We start from the raw sequence: 26,400 nt of genomic DNA, 5'->3' as shown, positions 1-26,400 counted from the left end.
GAGCAAGCCTGGAGCAGGATGGAGAGATCTGTCTCTCTGGAGGCCTGTTGGGGGTCAGTGAAGCAGAGGGAGGGAAAGGCATTCTGTACTGGCAGAATGAATACAGCTACCCATGGTGCCAGGCACGGTGGCTCGTACCCTGGGTATGATGTGTGCTCGTGTGTGCATACACATAGTGTGCCCTCTCAGCCTCACCCTGAGTGTAGCTCCCTCCCAGCCTCCTCAGCAAATCAATCGTTGCCACATCACCACTGATGGGACAGCCAGGAGTCTAAGACCTCGTGAGAGCAGCAGCCACTCTAGGCCTCAGTTTTCTATCTGTAACTCCAAGGGAGGCTGAGCCAGGGAGGGCTAAACGATTTGCATAGTCTAGGATTCTTATGGCCCCCACACTTCCAGCCCAATCTGCTCTTGTCCCCCAAGTCCCTGGCTTGTCCCCTTCCAGTGAGTCACCTCAGTTGGCATAGAGGAGTGACAAGAGGCTCTAGGCCCTGCCTGAAGCTCCACCTTCTGCTTCACTGAGCCGCCCAGCCCCCCAGTCCCATAATCCTGCCCATAATGTGCCCCAGTCAAGATGGGCTGTCCCAGGCCAGGTGCACATCCCAGGATGATGGTCCCTGGTGCAACCCAGGATGTCTGGACCATGGGAAAGGGTCACAGGCCTGGAGCCTCAGATTTGAGACCAAACGAGTCAGCTTCCCAGATGCTGCCCCAGAGAACCTCAGCTGCAGGATGGCAGGAAGCCAAGGTTCATGTCACGTCCCCAGAGCTATTTATTTTTTTTCCAGCTGAGAACCACTTGGCAACAGAAATGTCTCAAGGGTTCTGAGGACATTTCCTTTTAGAGAAGATGGGACTGGGGACATGGAAGGGGATCTAGAACTCCCATAAACCCTGGCAGCCTAGAACTAGAGCACCCATGTGGTCCACGCTTCCATACCCCCTCCCCCACCGTCCATGGCAGAAGCTAGAATCGTCCACATCAGAGCAGCAGGGCTCTAGTGTCCCTGATCCTTATAAAAGATCAGCAGCTCCCTGGGACATGTTGTTGAGAGGTATTCTAGACTAAGACATCTCCCCAACAGGTCCTCTCTCAGAATGCTAGAGCCAGACACAGTACCAGCCCAGACGTTTCATCTGCTGTGCTTAAGACCTTTTTCTACAGGGAACATCCCAGATGCACATCGAGAACAAACAGTCCCTTGTGACCTCTCACCTGAGGGGTCTAGCCCTCATCCGTAATAGAGCTCCAAACAAATGCACCTCCCAAGCCAAGGCACCCCACCCCACACTTGTACCCCTTCATACTGCTCCCAGCCCTCACTCTTTAGGGTTCTTTATCCTGCCAATGTCTGCACTGTCAGACCCCCCAAGCTCCCTCCCCACCTCCCTGCTCTAATTCTCCACCTGTCCAGTTCCCCTTCCTATAGGAACTGTGGCGATTCTGTCTAGAGATTCCCCCCAATTTATCCCACATCCCCTATAGCCTTTTCCATCCTTCTCTCAGGGATCCCTGCCTACCACAAGGCAGCCCTTCCCCACACTCCCTGAGGGATGCCTTGGGCCTCAGGCAGTGCCTTTTCTCTGGTACGCCCACCAGGGGTGATGTGGGATGATTCCAGGCAGGGGAAAAGGTGAAGACCCTTGTGCCAAGCATAATATGGCATCCCCATGAGAGTGGGGCAGTTTATGAGGGAGTAGCACCAGTTGACACCCTGTGCCCTGGTCCAGGGGAACTTAGGGAATGAGCCATAGGGCTAAAAATGAGGCCTCAGGCCTCCACAGGGCTGACCTCTCCCCTAAGGGAACCCCATGGTGGGGCCATTCTTGGATCCAAAGATCTACTCCCACTTAGCCTGGTGGCCCTGAAATCCAGACTCAACACTGTGGTCAATGTGGGATCAGCCAAGCCTGTCCCTTTTGGGAGGCAGACTGTGCCTACACTGTGGTCTCATACTCCAGCAGCTCCTGGGAGGCGCCAATGCTCCGGTACTGCAACCTGGGCGTGGCAGGTGAAGAATACTCCAAAGCCAGAATGGTCTTCCGGAGCCGGCGGTCAATAAAATGAGCATCCCATGCTGGGTACTTTTTCCGAGGCAAGTCAATCCGAATGACAGGCCCCTCTGTCCGCAAGGGGCGAGCCACTGGCGTGGGAGGCAAGCCGGGCCGCACCTGGAAGACAGGTGGCGTCGGTGTCCCTGCTCGCTCACCTCCCACCGAGGCCCCATCCCGCTCAGCGCCTGTAGTCCTTGGCAGAGATCTCGGTGGACTTGTGATGGCGTCAGCTGGAGGGGCACAGGGCCCTGGGGCTTCAGGGAAGATGCAGCCGGGGGCCTGGGGCCTCAGCATGGGCCCATTGGGGTGCAGGAGACAGTAATAGACGCACATGAAGAATATGCCCAGGGCGAAGCTGGAGGCGACCAGGCAGACCAGGATGAGTGAGTAGAAGTCAGTGAAGAAGTTCTGGCTGGAGTACCAGAAGCCGGTGAGCGCTGCGTTCTCCAGCAGCACGATGCAGTAGTAGAGGGTCAGTCGACGGCGGCTGCGGCCCTCCTTGACGTTGAACCAGCAGAAGATGTAGATGACCCCCACCACCATATTGTAGATGATCTCCTCCCACTTGGACATGCAGAAGTCTGTCTCACCCTGGATAACCCAGAAGGTCATGACGCACCAGTGGGCTACGATGAAAATGCCGAAGTAGAGCTGGTAGACGCTGGCAAAGAGGGCGAAAGCCAGGGTTCGGGCCCCAATGGTGAACAGGTGCCATAGTACTTGGGCTACAGCACCCTTGTAGGACAGGGGCCGCTTGTCGTCTCTTGAGTCTCTCAGCACCTTCTGGTAGGATGCCAGTGTCCAGGCCAGGGACACAAGGGAGGCAGAGATGGAGAGGGCTGTGGAGACAGGGTAGGGATGGGGTGGGCTGGGTTAGGGGTGGGTCCAGGTTGGGTCTGGAGAGGAGGTTCTGGGTCAGGACCTGGGTTCTGTGGAGGTGTGAGGGAAGGGTCTGTGGATCAGGTATGAGGAAGGTCTGGTTGGGGGTCTTCAAGGGCAAGGATATGGGTTGGGGGCAGGGAATGAGGTGGGATACTTCTGTGGGTAATGGGGGTATAAAAGGAAATAGATTTGGAGTGAATTTGATCTCCATGGGCGTTAAGTCTAGGATTCTAGTATGGGGTAGACAGAGTTCAGGGGTCTTGGTGGAGGGTGGGAAATTAGGGTTCAGGACTCTGGAGTAGAAGAGGAGGTCAAGAAGGGATCATTAAGTCACGGAGGAGTCAGGGGACCCGTTAGAAGATATTAGGCTGGGTATGAAGGGACAGCTAGAGCTAAGCAGAGACAGGGAGGGGATCCCACGTGAGACACTGCATTCTTGGCCGGAGAGGGGGCAGGTGTCCTCAAGGGGCCCGAGGACTAGTGATGGAGGCTGGGGACACTGAGGGTGGGTTAGGCAGAGTGTGGGTGGGAAGCGCATGAAGTGCTTCAGAAACAGGTGATGTCACTTTTCTGTGACACTGACTGCACTGGACCGGAATGTTTCAGAAGGGGCAATGTTGGGGCTAATGGGACCTGGTGCAAGGGAGGAGATCGGGACGTCCAGTGAAGGGATAGGAAGACAGAGTCTCTGGAAACTGATGGTGATTGGGCAGGTCTGTAAAGCAATGGGTCCCCAGAGGATGCAGGCCAGGACTCAGCAATTTGTAGAACTCAGAGGGCAGAGGGCTCCCTCAGGGGGCCTAAGGTTTGTCGGCGGGAGTAAAGGGCAGAGGCAAGATATGTTCTGCCCTGGTAATAGCGAGGGGAAGAGAGGAGTCCAGGGTATCTGAGGGGTGGTGTCAGAATGGAAGAGACAAGTTAGAGGAAAGGGGAGGTCCGGAGATGCCTAGCGGGGGTGATGAGGGCCTGTGGTTCCCTAGACCCTGGCCAGGCAGGCCTGCCTCTGGGGCGGGGCGCAGGGTATCCCCAGGGGCCAGCACGGAGCGAGCGGGGCTCACCAGTCAGCAGGTCTGGCTGTCGGCTGTGGTAGACCAGCAGGCTGAGCTGCAGCACCAGCTGCGGCGCGCTGCGCAGGAAGGTCTCCAGCAGACGCAGCATGCTCACATCCGCGCTCTCGAACAGCATCCGCCAGTAGAAGTGGCGCCGCAGCCGCTCCCCGCGCCAGCGGCTCTGTAGCCCCAGGTACAGGGCGCGCAGGTACCTGCCGGGGAAGTGGTGCTCAGGTCAGGCTCCTCCCGGCTCGTGTTCCCGCCCACCTCAGCCTCCCGGCCTGCGCCCCGGGAGAGTCCCCTACCTCACTCACTGCGGCTGTAAAATGGGCTCGCCTCTCTGGGATGTGGTTGCAGAGCGCTGAGTGCATCCAACTAACTTCTAGCCTAGTCCTGTCCTCATCTCCAGTTTAGAGGAAGGAGCTGGGTACCAGTGACCATAGTATTTGCCCAAGATCACACAGCCAGCCAACAGCGGAACCAGAACTCGATTCCGGGCACCAACCATTAGACAACACCACTTCTTGCTGGAAACTTGAAAGAGGTTTTGGCCGTGGATTTCCTGTATGGATCACAGCTGGTGCCAGGTCCAGGTCCTGACCCATTGCTCCTTGGCCTCAGCTGCTCACCCAACAAACTTAACAGTTGTTTGACACAGGCCACAGGCTCCAGGATATTTAACAGCCCTCCTCCCCAGCTGCCCGGCTTTTACCCTTGCTGTTCCCTATACCTGGAGCACCTCTCCCTGTTCCTTAACCTCACCCCAGCTCCAAACCTAGGTAAGTCTTGCTCCTATTTCAAATATCGGGCTTCTGCTGACCACCTCCCCCCAGTTAGGAGCCTCCTTCAGCCCCCCCCCATTCCACTCCAGCCCTTGCCACAGTGGGTTGAACTGTTCGCTCGGCACACATCTCCCCCAGCTGTAAACTCCATGCCAGTGACTACAACATCTGCTAAATGCAGCACACTCAGCTCTTAGCACACAGTAGGTGCTCAAGCCAAGGTTTACAAATGAATGAATGCGTCGTGGCAAGTTTGTTGACTTCAGTGGCTCCGATAACCTTGGAGGAGATAGGAAGGATCTAAGCCCTGAGATCAAGTCCTGACTCGACTTCTAATTTACTCGCTTGAGTCTGTGCTCATTCCTGCCCAAGTAGCAGAGAGGATGGATGTTAAAGAGCAAAGCTCACATGGTATGAGGGATTGAGTCTCATTTCCCATGGTGACCACAGAACCTGCCTTTCCCCAGACCCTGAAAATCTTTGAATATGGCAGGTTAGCTCTTTGTCCAAACCACAGAGGGATTCTCTAAAAGTGGCTTCACAGAAAACAGGCAGACAGTGTCCAACACAGACCCAGTGACCTATTGCCTGAACCTCAGACTGAGGCACTTGGGATGGGAAAGTGCTGGCGTTTCTAGGACATTGGAACCAGGGGACCCATGGTGTGCTGACAGCTTGCGGAAAGAATCATGGTGCTACAGGGTCTCCGTATGATAATGAGAGGGGTGGGCTTGATGGCTCTGACCCTGGACTCTCTTCCCTAAATGTGGCCAAGAACATCCAATTTTGGGTCCTCTCAGCCCCAGTTAATGCTGCTGGCACATCCCCAGTGGGACACCTGGCAGCCAGGAGGGAAAGGGGCTCTTCCCTTGGCTGCTTGGCAACCCCAGGACTGGACTGCACTTCTGATGAGTAGTGATAAGTCATCTCCCTGTGTTACCCCGTTTTCTGGGTCTCCTGCTCCCCCCCCCCCCAAATCTCACACAGGATTTCTGCAGCAGCAGCATTCAGGCACACAGCAGATGGGCTTCAACCTAGCTCTGTACTAGGTTTTGTGCCCCTTCATATCTCACCCTTCCATGAGAGGGAGATGGGGAACTTTGGCAGGAGAGGGGGGCAGTCAGGGAAGATTTCCTACAAGAAATACCCCCTCACTCCCTCTCTCCTTCCTGACAGTAGCTCATGTAGCTCAGGCTGGTCTAGAACTAACTAAGTAGCTAAGGATGACTTCGAACTCCGAATCCTCTTGCCTCCACCCTCGGAGTGCTGGCGTTACAGGCATGTACCACCATGCCAGGTTCTGTTGGTTTTATTTTGTTTCTGTCTTTAAGGTAGATTCTCATGTAACCAGGCTGACATCAAACTCTTTACTTAAGCTCAAACTGGTCTTGAAATCCTAATCCTTTTGCCTCCTGGTTCCCTTTTCATAGGCACCGCAATGCCCAGTTTTAATTTCTGTTTTCAAGTACATGTTGGCACCAGGCATGGTGGTACTGTCTCTAATCCCAACATTTAGGAGATTGAGGCAGGAGGACCACGAGTTCAAGGCCAGCTTGCGCTACAAGAAGAGACTTCGTCGCAAAAACAAAAACAAAAACAAAACACCAAGTCAATCAACCGATAGAGCAGTAAAATACATTAAAAACACTAGGGTGGGGGAAAGCTGAGAGGACGGCTCAGTGGTTAAGAGCACTGGCTGCTCTTCCAGAGGACCCAGGTTCAATTCCCAGCAACCACATGAAGGCTCACAACCACCTGTAACTCCAGTTCCAGGGGATCAAATGCTCTCTTATGTGGAAACTGTACTCACATGGTGCAGAGACATACTTACAGACAAAACACATATACACATAAAATACAAATAAGTAAATCTTACACACACACACACACACACACACAGAGAGAGAGAGAGAGAGAGAGAGAGAGAGAGAGAGAGAGAGAGAGAGAGAGAGATGGCAATAGAGGAGGGTATTCAGGAGAATTGGCAGAGGCAATGGAAGCCCAGGGGAATAGGCTGAGGTTTGCTGGGCTGGACCTAGACCGGAGGCCTCTAATCAGATGGGACACAGGAAGACCAGAATTTTCATAATTCATCACATTGTGGAAGTTCGTTAAATTTTGCAGCCATGTCCAGGCTGCAGGATGAGGGGCATTACTCAGCAGTGGAGGACATGCTCAGTATGCACAAGGCCCTGGGTTCTGTTCCTGAAAAAAAGAAATCTGGACTGGAGAGCATAGGCTTAATTTTTAATCTGAATCCCAGAATTGGAGGTGATAGGATCAGCTCGGAGCCTCGAAAGCCTACTCTGAGGGCTGGCTTGGAGGGAAGCCAAGGAGAGGCTGGGGCTGGTCCAGGCTGGAGTGACAGGGCTGAGCTAAGGGAGCGGTCTACCAGAGAGGAAGAGAACAGACCTGGAAGCAGCCAGAGGTGAGGGCTATGGGCTGGGCGGCCGGTGGCCCCAGGGCTTCTGAGGGCTCTGGAACCCAAACCTTCGTCCCAGGCCTGCCCCACAGCCCACTCTCTTCCTCAGTCCTGTGGCTCTGACTTCGAACAGGAAGGAGAGGCCAGCTGGTCCAATGTGAAAGGACCTGGGGAGCTGGGGAAGAGCAATACCCTGGAAGTTTCTCTGAGGCTAGGAGACCATCTGTTTCCACCCAGGTTAGGATGAGGGCGGTGCCAGCCCCGCCAGCATCCATCACCACCACCTGGCAGACCTCTCGTTACGGCCCCGCCCACCCCTGATCTTTCCTCTGCCAGCTTCCAGCTAACTGCAGACAAAGGGCTCCCGTCGTCCAGGACTGGGATGGAGAAGACTGGAAAGGAGGCTTCTGCCACCTGTCCATGGTGCTTGGGGGTCAGAGGGTAGCATAGAAACCACCCTGCACCCTAGGGACAAAAGACCTAGCCTTTTTGAGACCAGCCTCTCTCGGATCCTTTTGGCAACAGGACCAAAGCAGTGGCTGTTCCTTCCAGCCAGACTAACTACTCACTGCCAGGGGCCTAGGAGATGTTCATGGGTTTAGGAGAGTATTTGAGGCTTGTGGGGGAAATTTGGCTTCAAAGCTCAGGGAAAAACTGCAGAATCAAAATTAATAAATGTTTAATTAAATGTCTGCAAAAACAGAACATGATGTCAGCTAGTCATTTGCAATTTGGCTTTTATCTGGTTATATATAATTTACATTTGATGTTTGATGTGGCCGTGTTTTAATACGCTTGATAGATGTTGAGCCACAGAGGTCTTAAAACAACACTGTCCAGGACATGAAGCTCATTTCCCTGGCCTCAGTTTCCCCTTCTCTGAAACAGAGCTGGCGCCTGCCATCCTGTCTGCAACACAGTCACCAGAATGAAGATCCCATAGGCAAAACGGAGGTATACTGGGTGTGTGGGTTTGTGTCCCAGCCCTGTCCTGGGCCCTGCTTTATGGCTTTGAGAATGGTCTCTGCTTCCCTGACCCTTATTTTTTTCCCCCTTGTAAGCATCAAGTGATAGAGTTAACAGTAATTTCCAAACTGTAGAGGGATGTGCACACAGTGGTGGCGGAAAGAAGACGAGCATATCTTGGGTGGAGGTCTCTGGCTCCTTCTGACCACCAAGTAACTGCTCTTGGACCCTCCTCCAGGAATCCCACTGCACTCTCCACTGCCTTCTCTGTTTGAAAGGAAGTTGAAAGAAGCGGATGTCACCACGGATGGGACTGGTAACACCCACACAGGACACCCCATCTCAAGACTAGGAACCCAGACTTCTTTTCTCCAAAATGCATCCAGTCCCACTCTCATCCACCTCTCCGGGGGTCCCTGCCCCATCTGTCTCTCAGGTGGGTGCTACACCCTGGTACAGGCACCTCCCATCATCTCTTGCTAGGACAGCCATGCCAGCTTTCTCTGTGGGTCTCCACGCAGCCACTCCTGCCCCCTACAGTCCATTCCACACATAGCAACCAGCAAGGAATTCCTAAAGCCTGAGGGATCAGGTCACCACCCCCTTTCTGGAAACCTCACACAGGCCTCTAATCACACTTGCAATGAAACCCAAGCTTCCCCCCTGAGCTCGCAGGCTCCCAACCATCTGGCCTGCCCATTTCTCTCACTGCATCTCCAACCACTGTCTGTTTGTTGCCCACACCCCAGCTGCATCGGAAGTTCCCTGCCAGACTTGCTCCAGCCTCAGGACTGCCTCGCTTGCTGCGTGCTCAGCCTGGAACACTCTTCCCCAGATCCTGCTCTGGCTGGCTCCTCATCAGCTCTCCTGACACATTCTTTGAGGAGGCCACCCATCCCACATTGCTGCTTCTCACTTCCAAAGATCCTTCTAGTCCATCACACGCCTGCCTTACTTCTGATCCTCCAGCCTTATCTCCTGAGTGCTGCTGGGATTGCCGGTGTGAGACACCACATCCTGTTTATGAAGCGCTGGGATCAATCCCAGGGCTTTGTGCATGCTGTGCAAACGCTCTGCCGACTGAGCGCCAGCCCCAGGCCCTAGACGTCCTCTTTCCATTCTGTCACTGGTGCTCGTGAGGCAGGGACCTTGCTTGTGTTGGTCACCAGAGTTGAGTCTCATATGTGTCTCCTTTCAGGTCTCAGCAGGCCCTGGGCCTCTGTCTCAGTCAGCACAAAGTCAGAACACTTCCCAGAACCCCACTCCCCATCCATTCTGTTGTTCTTCCTCCGGGAAGTCTTCCCTGGTGCCCCTCTAGCCTGGTTAGGCTACTTTCCTCTATGATTCTCCGATGTCAGTGCGAGCTCTTAACCTACAGGCCACTGTAGGTTGCGTTCTTACTTTATAGGGGTATGAGACAGCTATTGGGACCAAACTTTCTGGATCCCAGTCTTCGCCTGGTTTTTTTGAGATAGAGTCTTGCAAGATATATATATATATATATATATATATATATATATATATATATATATATATATATATATATATATATGAATATGACCTGGAATTTGCTAAATACTCCAGGATGGCCTCAAACTCATGAGGTTTGTCCTCCTAAGAGTTAGGATTATAGACATGAACCCTGTTGAGTCGTTTCTGACTTCCTGTCTTTAAAACAAACAAAAAATTCATTGGTGTGTGTATGTGTGTGTGTGTGTGTGTGTGTGTGTGTATGTGTGTGTGTGTGTGTGTGTGTACGTGTACGTACATGTGTGTAGTATGCTGTGCCATGTGTGGGGGTCGGGGACACCCTGCAGGTGTCTCCTCCCATGAGACCCAAATCAAGTGGTCAGGCCTGGTGATAAGGGCCTTTGCCTTCCGAGCCATCTCGCCAGCCTCCAACTCACTGTCTCATGCTAAGAAGAGGTGAAGCATGCTCTAGAAAAGAAATCTGAAGAACCAGTAAGCATAAATAGGTGGGCTGAGAGCAAAAATGCCTGGTCTGAGAAGTAGAGAAGCCAACAGTGAGTGTTTGAATCCACCTGCCCCAAATTGACAGCTACCTCAGGACTCTATAACCCCCATGGGCAGGCAGCAAGGTCAATAAATGCAGAGAACTCACTCTTCTTCCCCTACCAGGTCACCCTGTGACCCAGCATCTTCCAAAGCCCAAGAGATTTGCTTTAATGGACAGAAGGAGGGGGGTATGTGAGGGGTGGGGCTCAATGTTCCTGAGAAACTTCTGGGCTTTTCCCATCTCTCATTGCTGAGTCACCCCAAAGTCTCTAGCATGAGGTGATGTGTCTGTCATTGGTTTTAGACATTGAGACAGGCAAACCTGGCCTCACACCCCAGGTCAGTGTCTGTCCCTTGAATGGCAGTCTTCTCTATCCATTCCTTTACCACAGTCGGTCAATCTATGAGTCTTTTGCAGGGACTCCAAGCCAGCCCACCTGCCTACCCCGTGAACTACACATCATTCTGTCCTCCGGTCATCTGACTGTCTGCCCTGTGGACACAGCTATGTTTTCTCCTTGTGGGTCTGTCTGCCTGGGGCTCCCAGTCCGTCACTGACTGGTCCATCTGCTGGCCTGCTGCTCAGCTCGTGGCTCGGCATGACTGCCCGTTTTCCAGCCGTCCTCCCCTGCTTGGTTCTCTTCTTCCTGACTCTGGGTTCCTTTCTGTCTGTCTGTGTCTCTCACATCCTCAGCTCCTCCATCTGTCGGTCTCTGAGTTTCTGAGCGTGTGTTCTCGCCCCTCCCCACTCCCCCTCAGGGCTCTGGGCCAAAACCACAGCAGCTTCCAGAGGCTCCCCCGCTCTGCCTGCTCCATCCAGGAAGCAGCCTGCTAAAGACCTCTGTCTCCAAGATGGACCCCACCCTGTGACACCTGCAGGCGGAGGGTGGGGCTGGGAGACAGCAGGACTCTCCCATCCTCCAAGCCCTTGACCATCTTGTAGGATGACAAAGGACTTATTGAGAATGGTATCAACTCACATTAAGCAGCAGCCTCCCAGCGCAACCAGGAAACCGGAAAGTGGTAATATGGTATAAGACACTTAAGCCAGGCCTCTTGAAGGAGTTGTCCATTCAGAGGCCTTATCAGAAAGGAGGCCTGATATTTTCTAGCCAGGTATGATGATATTCGCCTGTAATCCTGTTCTTGGAAAGCTGAAGCAGGAGAATTGCTGGTCTGAGGCCAGCCCAGACTGTCTAGTGAGACCCTATCTCAAAATACAAAACAAGGAAGCTGAGGCAGAAGGATTTCTGTGAGTCCAAGGCCAGCCTGTGCCAGTAACTTCCAATTAGTCTGCACTTCATAGTGAGACTGTCACTGAACAAAGTCATAAGTCAAAATTACTAACTGAAGGAGCGTTAGCAGATTCTAGCAAGGCTGAGACTGCTTCTAGGCTGGCTGTCCCTGAGAAGAGAGGGCCAGAGGAGACCTGGCTAGGTGAGTTTCTCTTGGTGGGGTGGGGTGTCTCTACCCCCTGCCGAAAGTAACTGACATTCATTCAGTACATTCTGTTTTGTACCCTGTTAAAATCTTCACTGCAACCTATGACATCTGTGGATAGGAATCCATTCATTTGATGTGGTGTGTGTGTACGCGCGCGCGCATGAGGGGATGGGGGACTGGGGATTGATCCCAGGACCCTGTACATGCTAAGCATGCTAAGCATGTGCCTTGTCATTGAACTCTCTTCTCAGCCGCACTTGACATTTATTTCCCAAATCCTTCTGAGAACCTATTATGTGCCAAGAACTATGGTAGACACGGGGGTGGGCAAGAGGAGATCCAAGCCGTGTGCTAGGGACCCTTTTAAATAATGGAGGTCTGGACATCAATGAAATCTGCATGCAAACAGGAGAACATGTTCCCCAGGCTCCAGTCATGTCCCAAACAAGGTCAGCTCGGCATAGAGGAAACCAGTGGAGAAGGTTTAGCAGTCAGGAGAATTTTCTGGAAGTCATGCTTGCTCATCAGTCCGAAGCAGGCACATGAGCTAAGCAGGTGGAAAGGGAAGAGGAGGGAGGGTCCGGGGGAGGAAACAGCTTGAGCAAAGGTCCTGAGGTTAGTGAGGGGGAGAACGGGAGAGACGAGGTGCGCTGTGTGTGAGGTGGTCCTTACCACGTGGCCCAGGAAGGTTTTCAGTGGGGCAGTGGTTTTAGAGGTGACACTTAGCTGTGGGGAACTCACTACAAGAAGATGGCCTTTTATCAAAAAAGAAAAAAAGGAGGAGCCTGGGCCCAAGGTCCAACAGATGGCAAGCACTGGAGGTGTGTCTCAAGACGGGGTGCTGTCCCTCATTCCAGCAGGGGGGGCGTGGGTCAAGCTAGCCAAGGAACCCGGCCGGCTTCCACCTGTGGCTTCTGTGGTGCCGCCCAGGAAGGGGGGCTTCACCAGTTCTTCCCATTGGTTTACCCCTCAATTCTGAGCGCTCCTGCAAGGATGCGAAAATAGGCCCTTCCTGGGGTTGGCAGCCAAAAGAATCCTAAATGTCAGTAAAGAATGTGATTTTACACGTTTGGCTCCCATTTCACGTGGTGCAGGGAGCCAGGCTGTCTCCCTCCTCCGTCACAGCCCCCTAGAGAGTCACATCCCCTCTTCTTTGCGGGCGCCAGGCCAAATACTTCCGGCCACTGACTTTAGGCCCTAGCTAAAAACCTGTGACTTTCTCCCATCCTGCCCTCGCTCATCAGCTCCCAGCCAGGGCCTGTATTCTTGCCTATGAGTAGAAAAACAGACAGCTGTTCTGAAGCAAAGAATTTGGGATCAGGTTCTTGTCTCTCACATGCCTCCTTTCTCTGGACCTCAACTTTGCCATCTATGTTATGGGTTGTTGATGTGCAGGAGAGACTAAAACTCAGCTCCGTGTTCTCTGAAGGTCCTTTTTTGGCTCTTTCTCTTCCCCTCTGTCTCTGGGTGGAGCTAGGCTGTCAGGAGACAGTGGGGAGGGCCTTGATTCTAATCTCCTGGTGACATTTGAAGGTACCGGGGAAACTAAGGCAGAGAGGAAGAATCACATCTGGTTGTTTGACAGAGATTTCAGAAGTAGAGTGCTCTGAGGACTGAGCTGATTTCATTTTCTGGGGCTCTGGGAATCTACAGAGGCATGTCCCATCTGAAGTGGCCGCCATGCCTCAGCTCTAGCCATCCATGCCCTGGAAGAATATGGAATTCAGTGACAGAATATGGAATTCAATGTTTTCCCTTATACATTTTTCAAGCCCAGCTGGCAATTAGGAAGGATATCAATGCAAAAAGGAAAAGTCCTGGGCTGGAAATTACGGCAACTAATTAAAGAAATATCACATGACTTTAAAAGAAAGCCTTCCCGGGTTAATATGCATCGCATGCTCGGTGGTTTGGAGCACTGGCTGCTCTTCCAGAGGACCTGACTTTGGTCCCCAGCACCCACATGGTGGCTCACAACCATCTGTAACTCCAGTTCCAGGGGATCCAGTGCCTTCTTCTGACCTCTGCAGGCACCAGGCATACACATGGTGCATAAGCATCCATGCAGGCAGAACACTTTCATACATAAAAATGAAACTTTAAAAATCTAGGCATGGCAGTCCACACCTGCAGCCCCAGTGATGGCAAACTGGGAGCCTAAGACAGGCTGATCCCCGGGAGTTAACTGGCCTGTGAGTCTAGCCTTCTTGGTGAAGCTCCAGGCCAACGAGAGACTCCTGTCTCAAACAAAAGGAGAAATGATCCTGGAGAATGTCCTCTGACCGACACACACACCTGCACGTGCACGCACCTTCACATGATATACACACACACACACACACACACACACACACACACACACACACACACACACCTACATGGAAAACCCTCGTCCACATACAACAAAAATAAATTTTGAGACATTTAATTCACTTAAAAATGTGTTTCATCCATCCCTCCGCTCTCATTCCAAGGGCTCTCAATAGCTGTTGGTGGCCAGTGGCTACCACATTAGATACCAAAGACACAGAACACTGTTGACCCCACCGAGTCGGCGGACAGCACTGAACTCTACAAAACCAGGTCAGCCAGCAGTCAGTGACATTAATGATACAATGTGAGGTTCCTCAGCCTAGTCACTCTGCTTTTGTATATGTTTAAAGTTTTGCATACTAAAAACTAAAACGCTGCTTTAAAAAGTAGGCGATGCCGGGGATCTAGCTCAGGGGTAGAGCACTTACCTAGCATGTGTGAGGTGCTGGATTTGATCCCAGCACTGTAAAAAGTAACAGGTGAAGTAAATTTAAAGCGTAAATACACAAAGTGAAAGCAATGGAAAGAAGGTGAGATAACATTCTGCGGAATGAACACATCCCAGGCTGAGTCTCCTCGGATGTCACTGGTTTGCAGTCTACAGCCTAGCAGTCCAGCAGCATGGGACTCGGTATGGTGAGACCCCCAAGTCAGGGCCGTGCGTTGAAACCATAAGGGGCTTTACAGTCATCCAGTTTGTCCTCTAAACTGAAGTCAAGTTCCTGCTCACAGTATCTCTGCCACTTAGGCACCTCCTCCACACCCTTGGCTGCTGGGCGCTTGTGCCCTTACAAGAGCACTGAGGTCTTCTTGCTATTATGCAGAAGACCCCACCTCCGTTTAACTCTGGATCATCTGTGTGCACACTACCTTGGGGCCACAGAACAAGGATCCTTCCTTGGTGGGGCTCAGTAGGTGAGGGTTATTGAGAATTAGGACCCCAAGGGCTCTTCTCCAGCTCCTCCCCTTTTGTTACTAAGCTATAGGATGGGCTGCAGCTCAGACCACAAGGGCAGCCGCACCCAGTGTCTTCAGAGGATGCACCCTGTGACAAGTGCTGGCATCTCTGGAAGAACCCAGAGGCTGAACCATCATCTCTTGCACTTTATAGACAAGCCCTGGCTGATGAGGCAATTCTGACCGGGATCACACAGCTACAAGGTGACAGGATCCTGACCTGCCCAGCACCAGAGTGCTCTCTGCTGCTTTGTTTTCTTTCCTGAGCCCTGGGAAAACTCAGGCCAAAGTTCTCAAGGCCCCATATGAACTTCACAGACAGAGGAAATGACTTGCCCAGGACTCTGATCTCAGAGATTCTTTTCAATTCACGTTAACATTACTAAGCACCCACTTCACACAAGGAATCTCACTTCCTCTATTTCCTAGGTCAGCTATGCCTTTTTCCTCTGGGGAACCGGACTCAGGGTTGCTATGTTTAGTCTTAACCTCAGCCCACGGGCAGCAGAAGGCTGAGACTGGAGTTCCAGAAACCTCACTGCTGTGCCCAAGCTGCAGGCTTTTACACCGCCTTAGCTCTGATACCACAGCCACGGAAGCCAAAACCTGTTCCACCGGGCTTCTCATCCAGGTGCTGGCTGGATGCAAGGCCAGCAAAGGTAACAAGGACAAGGCCAGACCTCCCCTGGCTTGTGATCTGTGGGAAAACCAGCCAGATGGGCTGACAGGAGTGAGGGATGAGCCCAGGGGACAGCAGAGAAAGAGCCCAGAATGTTAACAGCAGGTACTTTATTTTACATTAAAATAAAACATTTTAGATGCTTTTCTGATTTGTTTCTTCCCGTTCCCAAAATAATACCCGATTGATCGGTCTACAAGAACACACTTAACTCGGCCAGGGGATGGGTCAATGGGTAAAGCACTTGTGTAAGTGTGGAGACTAGCATTTGAATCCCCAGAACCCACGTAAAGTGCGTGCGCGTGTGCGCGTGCGCGTGTATGTGTGTGTGTGTGTGTGTGTGTGTGTGGTGGGGGCAGTGCAGGAGTGTGTGGGCCTGTAATCCCGGCACTCCTATGGTGAGATCAGAAACAGGAGAGTCCCCAGAAAGTGGTGGGCCTGCTAGCCTGGTATACACAATTGCAAAGCAACAAGAAACCCTGTTTTAAGGTGTACGGCTAGGACTGACCATCCAAGGTTGTTCTCTGACCTCTACACATGCCCATAGTGTATCCACTCTTGCACTGACATATGAAGGCACAAACACACACTCACACATGTGCATACAAAAGATTTAAATATATATATATTTAATCAACACTGGAAAGACGGCTCAGCAGTTAAAAGCACTGCTGCTCTTGCAGAGGACCTGAGTCCAGTTCCCAACACCCAAGGCAGGCAGCTCACAGCTGCCTGTAACTTAAGCCAGGATCAATTGACCTCTGCTAGCTCCGGAGGGCAACTGCACTCAGAATCACACACCCACACATCCACATGTATACATATAGTTTTTAAAAATCTTTTTTAAAAAAGCATACACTTAGCTAGCAGAAGGAGGGATGGCTTAGAACTCAGACACAGTTGGGGGGAGGGTAGGCTTGACCACATGGCTTTCAACCCTGGCTTTGCTGCCAACTGGGAGGCTAGTCCTCTCTGTAACTCAGTTTCACATCTATAAAATGAGTCGATAATGCTAGTTAACACTGAACACTATCATGGGCTGAAAAATGGCTTAAAAGTATATAAAACGTCTTCTGTGCATTCTCTCACTATGCCAGCCCAGTGGCCATTCACGCAGGAACTATTATCCCTTCCTCACAGATGAGAAGAAAACCGAGGTTCAGAGAAGTCAAGTGGCTCATTGAAAACGATGGCGGTGGCAGGAGAGGGAGGGTTTTGTTTCTGTGGGTCCTTGTGCTTCATCCTGTCTGTCACAGGTGCAATGATATCATCTGAGTCTTAATAAACAATAACTCCAATTTTTAGTAATATTCTTTGTTTTTTGAGACAGGGTCTTGCTATGTAGCCCTAGCTGACTCTCTACATAAACCAGTCTGGCCTTGAACTCTTAGAGATCTACTTGTCTCCCAAGTGTTGGAATTACAGAGGCAGGTGCTACCACACCCATCAAAATAGCTGATTTTTACAACAGACATGAATGTATACATTTGTGTCCTAGTGAACTAAAAATCAGAAGTAAAATCTTCAAACAATACAAGAAATACCTAACTGTGGGCTGGAGATATAGCTCAAGCCATGGAGTGCTTGCCTAGCATGGACTGAGTCCTGGGTTTGATTCCCAGCACCACATAAATCAGAGTGTGGTGGTGCATGCCCTAAAAACCTAAATCTTGAAGAGATTAGAAGTTCAAGGTCGCCTGGGGCCACTTAGTGGCCATCAAGGCCAGCTTGGGACACAAAAGACCCTGTCTCAAAACATAAGAAAACTCCAAATCTAATCAGCAAGTGGAAATCTCCCTTAATCACACCTCTTCCCAACGAGACAATTGTGGGTGAGGCTGGAGTGCATAAGTCTTCCATAAACAAAACTGCCAAGCAATTTCCACTTTAGGTTATTAAGATGACCTTTGCTCGGTTGAAGAAGTGAGAGATGGTGTGAGGGGCTGAGGGTAGTTTTGAGTTTGTTTGGGGAAAGCTTTGAGAAAGAGACAACACGGAGTGTGGTCTTGAAGGGTGTCTTAAGGTTACTATTGCTGTGATGAAATACCATGACCAAAAGCAAGTTGGAGAGGAAAGGGTGTATTTGGCTTACACTTCCACATTGCTCTTCATCTCCAAAGGAAGTCAGGACAGCAACTCAAGCATAACAGGAACCTGAATGCAGGAGCTGATGCAGAGGCCATAGAGGAGTGCTGCTTACTGGCTTGCTTCCCATGGCTTGCTCACCCTGCTTTCTTATAGAAGCCAGGACCACCAGCCCTGGAGTGGCACCACCCACAATGGAGTGGACCCTCCCCCACTGATCATTATTAAGAAAATGCCTTACAGCTGGATCTCATGGAGGCATTTTCTCAAGTGAGGCTCCTTTCTCTCTGGTGACCCTAGCTTGGGTCAAGTTGACATAAAACCAGTCAGTATACAAAGGGTGTATAGAGGTTCCCTGGTGGGGAGTGAGAAAGGATGCTGCTTGAGAAAGCAGCCCCTGGGCATCAGGGACCAGTGGCTTGCTTCTGGGGCCTGGAGACAGAGGGTGAAGCCAAGAGCTCTGATGCAGGATGGGGAAGAGGGGAGCCAGGAACATCTTGGGGCTCCTGAGTATCAGATCCAGGATCCCTGACAGACATCTGCCTTTGGCTGTGGGCAGAGTGGGGTGGAGGAAGCTGATAGCATTTCCCGGGACAAGAATTTGGACACCTTCACAAAGACAGGGTGGTGAATGAGTAGATCTCAAACTGCCTCCTCCTCTCCCCAGGGACACTTGCCCCAGCTGCTGGGGTTCAAAGCCATTTCCTTGCAGCTCACCCTCCCCCTGGCTCCCCAGGGTTTCTCGCCTGTGTGGTCTTTATAGATCAAACAGAGGACAGGGCCTAACTGCCGCCTCCCTGTCTGTCTGTTAGGAGAGGCTGGAGCGAGCGAGCGAGCGCACTGGCCAGGGTCTCCCTAGAGGTGGGCGGGGAGACCACACTGGAACAAGCCTGCCAGTTTAGCACAGGGAGGAACATTTGTGAAGGGCTGCAGCCAAGTCCGAGCAGTCGTAAACATGTTTCAGATGTGGGTGTGATGATTCAAAATGCTAGACTCATAACCAACACAAGAAAAATGGGTACCAAGGCTGAAACGACAGTGAGAGGACCGAGACACAGTCTGGAAAGACTACAGACCCTAACCTGCGACCACGGTCACAGGTAATTATGAAAATAGCCAGGGCTGACTACAATCGAGTGCTGCTGTGTTCCAGGCAGGAGGTGCTAAACATGATACATATATTATCTAGCTTATCACACTCCAAGTTATTGTTACTAAGACACAGGTAAGTTATGGCTTTACCCAAAGTCACACAAAGTGGCAGATGCGAGGATATATCCGGTTCTGGCTAATGGGCTGTGGACATTTTCCACATGAATGAGGAAACCAAGGAAGGCCCAGAGGAAGACAGAGACCCTGTGGACCCAGCCTGATTGGAGTTCCACCTCTGCTGCCACCACTCTGGGTCAGCCCCGTCCTTGCTTGCCTAGATCTTATGGAGACTTCTGTGTCCCCAGACTTGCCCCAACCTCCCAGCAGTCCATTCTTCACTCAGCAGCCAGAAGTGGATATTGCAAAAAAAAAAAAAAAAAAAACCAAGTCCATAGCTTCTCCTCTGGTCAGACTCTCTGGGCTCCCCTGTTGCAGTCTAACGGCCCTGCACAAGCCTCACTTCACCTGCCCCTCACTGACGCTGCCTCTCAGCGCTTCCGGCTGGTCTGTTTCCCTTTGCCTGCAACACCCTTGCCCTTCCTGAGAGCCCTCCCACACCTCTCCCTGGCTAGCCCAGCCATCTACCCACATGCCCCCTCTTTAGTGAGGCTTCCCTCCCCAGATCACCTGCCCTGCCACTCTCGAGTTCCTTGCCCTGTTCAGCTTTGTGCGTGTGGTGTACGGGCCTGGGTGCACGTGCAGGTGTACACACGGAGGCCACAGGAGGGTACCGAGTATCCCCTTGTTTCCTTCTCCGCCTTATTCCCTTAGGACATGGTCTTTCACTGACTGTGGGGTAAGACTATCAGCCAACAAGTCCTAGCCATCCTCCTGTCTCTGCACCCCCAGCACTTGGGTTACAGGCACACATGGCTTTTTATGTGAGTATTAGGCATCAGAATTCAGCTCCTCACGACTGTGCAGCAAGGGCTTTCGCCCGTTGAACCATCCCCCCACCCCAGCCCCTACTTCATCTTTTCCCATAGCATTAATACCGTGTGACCCACTATAATTCACACTGCCATCTTAATCACGTTTTAATCCTTGGCACTTTTAACAGTTCCAGGTATACAGCAGGTGCTCCATAAATACCTGCTGAATGAGTGACTGCAGATTAAATACATGAGTGCCATGTCACTGTGGCTTACAGCCCCCTGCCCTCATCCCTGGCTACTGCTCACAGAACAATAACGGTGCTAACGGCTGCTACCAGTTTTTAAATTGTGTTTAAATTAATTCACTTTGTGTGCATATGTGTAGGGCTGGCGTGTGTGTGTGCCACAGCTCACATGTGGAACTCAGGGGTCCTCTCCTTCCACCAGGTGAGTCCCTGGGATTGAATTCAGGTTGCCAGACTTCATGGCCTTCGCCTTTACCTGCCAAGACGCCTCTCCTACTCTGCTACCAGGTTTGGAATACTTAAATAGTGGGACTAGCCCTTGGTACATGACACAAAGCAACACAAGAAGCAGACAGGTACAGCGTTAGTCTCTACTTTCAAAGGGATGGAGACTGTGTGGCTGGACAAGGTAGTGGGTGCAGGATTTGAGTGGAGACCCTGAATCCAGAGTTCGTGCTCTTCACATTACACCAAGGACCCAGCTTCCCAGAGGGGAATCCAGAGCCTGATTTCACCGCAGTACTGACTCACTGCAGAAGCCCTCTGGAGTGCACGGCTCGCTGGCACACACAGGCAGAGACAGAACAGCTGGACTCGGTGAGCTGTTAGAGGGACCTAACCGCCACCTCCCTTCCTCCCCACCTCAAGGTGCTCAGACTCTGGCAGCTGGGAGGAATCCCATGCCAAGTCTCCTCACACTAATTGGCTTAGGAAACCATGCTTATCTGGGTAAAGCCGGGGCCCATGAGTTCAAGATTAGGGAGAGCGGGATTCATGGCTTACTGCTTTGCTGCCCACAGGGTCAGAGGAGGCAGAGTTGGGACTTTAATTGGCTTAACGGCTCAGAGGGCTGGGGTGGGAGGTGGATAAGGACAGCCTGGTGTCCAGCCCATGGCCAGATTCATGTCCCACCAAGGGATCTGTTTGCTCTCCTCCCCAGAACTCAGTCTGCTGCTGCCTCAAGGTATTTCCCTGATTCTCTTAACACCTAGTGTGTCATGATAGGAATGGGGCTGGGTTTGGGAACTAGACAAGGGGGTAGGCACCTTCCCTCCCCCTCACTCCTGTGACCTCAGCCAAGTTCCTTGACTTCTCTGGGTTTTGCTTCCTTGTCGGATGAATGAATGTATCAATCACCACTGAGGGAGGGTTTTAATGCAAGCAAGATGTCTGGAACATCCTGCACAGCCCTCGCTGCGACATGGTAGGTGTGCAGTGTCTATGAGCTCCCTCCTTCTACGTTTCAAATAATAACATCTGTGTGAAAGGACTTTATCTCTTGGGAAGTGTTTGCCTGGGGTTATGTAAAGAAGACACCCCTCCCACTCCGAAGTTTCTTTTGGCTGATACTACTTTTAATATTTCTCTCTCTCTCTCTCTCTCTCTCTCTCTCTCTCTCTCTCTCTCTCTCTCTCTCTCTCTGTGTGTGTGTGTGTGTGTGTGTGTGTGTGTGTGTGTGTGTGTGTACCTGTGCCACTGCATAGGTGTAGAGGTCAGAGAATAACTTTTAGGGGTCAGTTTCTCTTTCTACCATGGGGTCCTGGAGAGTGAACTCAGATATTGTCAGACAGGCTTGGTAGCAGGCACCTTTGCCCACTGAGCCATTTCATTGGCCCTCACTGAAACTATTTTTTTTTTTTAAATCTTAGTAGTTGATTTCCCAATTTCCTAATTTCCATTTCCCTTGAGAAATCAAGACCTGGCAATATTAGATCCATGATTTCTCATGGCCCCATTAGAGGGACCAGGTGGTACCTTTGTCGTGTCTGGGACACTTGTTTCCCATAACTTGTCAGACACCCCTTTGTCTGACACTCCATGCACCCATGTCTATGTGATCCTCCTGACTTTTGAAGGCACTCTGCAGGCCTGAAAAGTTGAAATTATCTTTATGATTGGACTTCAGAACGAGGCTATGGGATCGGGAACAGAATAACCTGCAGTCTCCCAGATTTCAATCTGAAGAGCTCAGGTGCACAGCTCCCTCCTTGGCATCCCAGCCTCACCACTCAAAACATCTGCAGGAACAGCTCATGTGGCAACATGTTGTGCCAACACCACTTAACTCCCAGGCATGCCAAACTGGATGGCTTCTCTCTACCTCCTCTGGATGTTTAAGAATCCAAAGCTTGTGGGACAAGGGTCTAGAGTATTCGGTGGCAACAGACCCAGAGTCAGAACTGTGGCCTGGTTAATGTGGCCTGGTGTGCGCTTCTCAACCCCCATAGCCTTTTCTATGAGATCTCCCCTAATTGACTGCAGAGTGTGAATTTAGTGAGCAGCCAAGCTGTCAGTAATTGCTTTCCAGCTCTCTGTAGACCCCAGCCTCACTTCTTTCTTTAAGTGATTTCTATTCTATGCAGGGAAGTACCCAGCAGATGACCAACTCATTTCAGGACCTCTCCAAAGGGCAGGTGTATTAGGAGGCAGAGGAGACAGAATTGTAACCTAGATATAGAAGGGGTATTGGGGGAGGACCCCAAATTGACCTTGATGGCCTTAAACTGTTCTGGGCAGCGGGTGGTCGTACGGCACTGTACCACACCGTCATGGGTCATGAGAAAGATATACCTTAGGATCACTGCATCTAATCATTATCATTTCGCACACAGGAAAACTGAGGCTCAGAAATGTAAGAGCCTGACTCAAGGTCACTTTCAAACCAATATGAAAACATAAATCCTCTGAAATCACAGCCTCCCCAAATCCAGCACTTTCCCACAATCCACAGTTTCCTCATCGTTACCCACAGGGTTCAACTGCCCCCCCTTCACATTCTTATCTCCATGCAACAGAAGCCGGACTTTCTGTCATCATGCAATCTCACAATCTCAGACTCATAATTCTTCAAGCTTTGGGGCACACTTTGGTGCCAGAATTGCAAGGTGGGTGGCTTGAGCTTGGTTTTTGAAGATGCAGACTCTTGAGTTCCACAGCTTCCAATTGCTCCCTGTGTGACCTTGGGCAAGGGTGCCCCCCTCTCTCCGCCTCCGTTCCCTCATCCGCCAAGTGAAAATTACAATACTAACCACATGACAGAATTATTAGAAAAGACACAGGAGAGAAGGAAGGTAAAAAAGGCAACCAGTGGGCTTGGCGGAAAGCGAGTGCTTAATAAAATAATTGCAATGGCAGTGTAAATTAGGGTTTGAGTGCCTAAGTGAATGGTTAAAAGAAATGCAATCAAGAGGAAGAATTCACAAACTAGGGCCATGCAAACCCCGTCTAAAATGCTGACAGGCCTCATACCACCACAGCCAAATTCTTTTTTTTTTTTTTTCCAGGAGAGATTCTGAGTTTTTCAAATACCATGTACTATGGACCACTTCCATAGCTTGGGTTTCCCCACGCTCATCTGACTGTTCCCTCTCTGGTCATCTCATCCCAACCCTCACCTTCCCAGTGTAGAACAGTGCAAATAGTAGAGAGAGTTCTTTCATTCTCAGAACCACAGAGTCCAGTGGACTCTTAGCCACTTCCAGCCAGCCCCCAAGATGCCCATCTATGGCCATTTTTTCCCCATATTTGAGGGAAACTCAGTTTCTGTTTAAGAAAGAAGACTCCTATTAGCATCATGTAAGTGGATTCTGAATGGGGAGGAGGAGGGTAGCCTATGAGTCGTGGGGCAGCTGGCCCACTTTAGGCTGAAGGGAAAGGGGGACCAAGCTTTGGCTACCCAGAATAGGAAGTTACCATTTCAGAATCTAAAAATAACCCACCATCTGTCCACTTGGGCACAGAATGATAAATGCAGATTAGTTCCTGGATGTAGACATGAATATTTTTATGTGTCAAGCTAATAATAATAAGACCATGGATAGTGTTTCCCCCTTCCCTGACTCCAGAGCAAGCAAAGTAGAATATGCTCATCATCTTGTCAGACGAAAATGGGGGAAACTAAGGCAGAGAGAGGAGGATCAACAACATGGCAAGGGTGACGCACGACAAGTGAGCAGCTGGGCCAGACACCAGGGGTCCAGTTGCCAGTGCTCAGTCCAAATGGATCTTCTGAGTCAGGCAGAATACACTAAAGAGTAAATTTAGTGTACAGAGTAAATAACCATCCTCTAGATCTGTAGAGGGACTTTCCCCATGCTCTCCACACATCTGTTATGATAATTCCTTACATTCCCAAATAGGTTCCAATCTGCAGAGTCCTCACACAGACCTCCTCTTGCCTAGTCATCCCAACAGGTTAAAAAACTGTAACAGTAAGTCAGTGAGACGGGAAGGGTAGAGAGTAAGTCAGTGAGACTGGAAGAGTAGAGATTTCCTCTCACTTCACAGGTGAGGAAACAGACCTGGAGGGAGGAGGAGGCGTGCCTAAGATAACACAGTAAGCAAATTCATTTTGTCACGGCAGGGAACAGCTCAAGGAACTAGAGTGATTCTGATTCCAGAGGAGCTGTGGTCTAGAATTTCCCCCCTCTCCAATTAACTCAGCCCAGCAGGCACCCTCCTTGCTGGCAAAGGAAGAAGGCTGGAAGTGAACAGTTTGCATGAAGCCGCACCGTTGTTTTCCGGTCTGAGGACTAAGGGGCAGCCAGTAGCTTTCTAGTGTCAGAATCAAGATTCCGAATCTCCTTGGCCCCTTTTGTTGGAGGTGGGGTGGGGTGGGGTGGGGTGGGGTGGGGTGGGGCTCTCTGGAACTCCTCAGGAAGTAGGAGCCAAAGAGTGATGGACTGGATTCACCACACCCTTTCTCAACAAAACCAGGAAGTTTAGACCGGATAGTCATTTAGCTGCCTCACATTCTGCCTCTCCCAGGTTGTTGGGGGTGGGCTACAATTCTGAACTGAGTGCCTCTGAGAGCTGGAAAAGACTTCTAAATATTTCCACAAGTCTAGGCTTGATTCCTGGACTTGGAGGAGGGGTCAGGACTGGAAGGACCCCTATGCCCTGTTCCAAGCATAACACTTGTCCCCATGCTCCCCAACTCCTTGCTCACGCACCACTAAGGGTCCCAGGCCCCTTCTTGCCCTATTAGCCAGATCAAAGCTATGGATCTGGTGTCCAACAGAGTTTGGCAGAGGTGAGTAGCTGACTGAGAAGGAAGCAGAGCCGCGATGGAGTGGGTCGGGGTGAGGGTCAGGACAGGAGCAGGGCGGGCTAGAAAGGCCAGAGCAGATCTGGGGCAGCATTCCACTCCAGGACTCAAGCTTCCTTCACCTGCTCTTTTCCTACCTCCAGACCTGGCCGAGCTGCAGGAGGTGAACGAGGGTCTGCAGCAGCCAGACGCAGAGGCGGCAGCAGCGGCGGCGGTAGGTGCTGGCCGAGGACTGCACGGGCCGGGGGACCAGCTCCGGGCTGCCTTCTTTGGTCCTGAAGGCGACAGCGCTGTCCTTGGTGCTGATGGCGGCTCCGCCGATGTCGCTGTCCTTGGTGCTGACGGCGGGTCCCGGGGTCCCCGCGGGCTCCGAGTAGTCGTAGACGAACCAGCGGAAGCTGAGAAGCTGCACCACCAGCGAGGGCAGAAGCACGAAGAGCAAGGTGAGGCCGAAGTAGGTGTTCTGACCCTGCAGGTAGTAGGAGGCCGCCAGCCACAGGTCGGTGGCGCCGTCGGAGAAGAACACGAGCAGCGCGCACAGCACCCAGCAGCAGTCCCGCAGCTCGTAGCGCGGCCCCGGGCCCCCCGCCGCCGCCGGGCCCGGGCCCGCGATCTCCGCCGCTACCTCCCCGCGCCCTCCTGCCCGGCCCCGGGCTGCTCCCGCCGGCCCCTCGGGCCCCGGGCCGGCCGCGGCCGCCGCTCCATCCGACTTCGCGGCCATGTTGGCGGAGCAGGAGGCGGGGAGCGACTTCCGGGCGGCGGAGCGGGTGGGGTGCGGAGTGGGGAGGACCCTGCGCGGGCGGCTCCCGCCTCCCGCTCTTCCTCCGCCGCTCCTCTTCCTCCTCCCCTCTACCTCAATTATTCATCCTTGCCGGCGCCGCCCCACCCGGACTCCGGCCTGGATGCGGGCCGCCCCCTGGGAAGGGAGGGGACCGGGGCGGGGAGAGCATCCCGGGTCACCCTTGCATGGCTTCCTCGGAGGCGTGGGCCCCAACCACATGCATTCTGCCTCTGGCCTCCCCCCGGACCCTACTTCTCTTTGACTGCTCCCGCCCTATCCTCTTCTCTTCCATTGATCTCCTGCGGTACCTCCGGTGATTCGGGTCTTGCAATGCCCCAAGGAGGGTGAAAGGCCAGGGTCTGCGAATAAAAAGGCAGGGGTGGGAGCCGCTGCTTGGGTACCTGCCGTAACCCTTTAGCAGTCACTCCATTCCAACGCCACTTCCTAGTTCCCCCGTGTTCACTTATTGTTCCATCCCCTCCTTTGATCTTGAGAGGTCTCTTTCTTCATTGTCTTTTTCAAGCTGAGAAGCTGCAGTTCTGAGTTGCGGTTTCTTGCTCACTCTTCCTTCTTTCAGGAACCGCGTTCATCTGGCCACTAGCCCGGTTAGGGAAGGCAGAGAGAATGGGGTGGGAGGGAACCCCTGGGGGA

General features: G+C 51.9%; 1 protein-coding gene across 1 annotated transcript; it reads right to left on the bottom strand.

Moving 5' to 3' along the window:
• Positions 1 to 1,127: 1,127 nt before the first annotated feature.
• Positions 1,128 to 26,400, bottom strand: Xkr7 (XK related 7). The gene is made up of 3 exons (XM_028887449.2): positions 25,106 to 26,400; positions 3,996 to 4,198; positions 1,128 to 2,894 (listed from the first exon to the last, which is right to left on the bottom strand). The coding sequence occupies exons 1-3, from the start codon at positions 25,687 to 25,689 to the stop codon at positions 1,939 to 1,941; spliced, it is 1,743 nt and encodes a 580-aa protein (XP_028743282.1). The 5' UTR covers positions 25,690 to 26,400; the 3' UTR covers positions 1,128 to 1,938.

Source organism: Peromyscus leucopus, chromosome 4 (genome assembly GCF_004664715.2).
Source record: "Peromyscus leucopus breed LL Stock chromosome 4, UCI_PerLeu_2.1, whole genome shotgun sequence".
Classification (NCBI taxonomy): domain Eukaryota; kingdom Metazoa; phylum Chordata; class Mammalia; order Rodentia; family Cricetidae; genus Peromyscus; species Peromyscus leucopus.
Note: the sequence above shows the minus strand (reverse complement) of the source record. Positions and strands in the feature narration are given on the sequence as shown.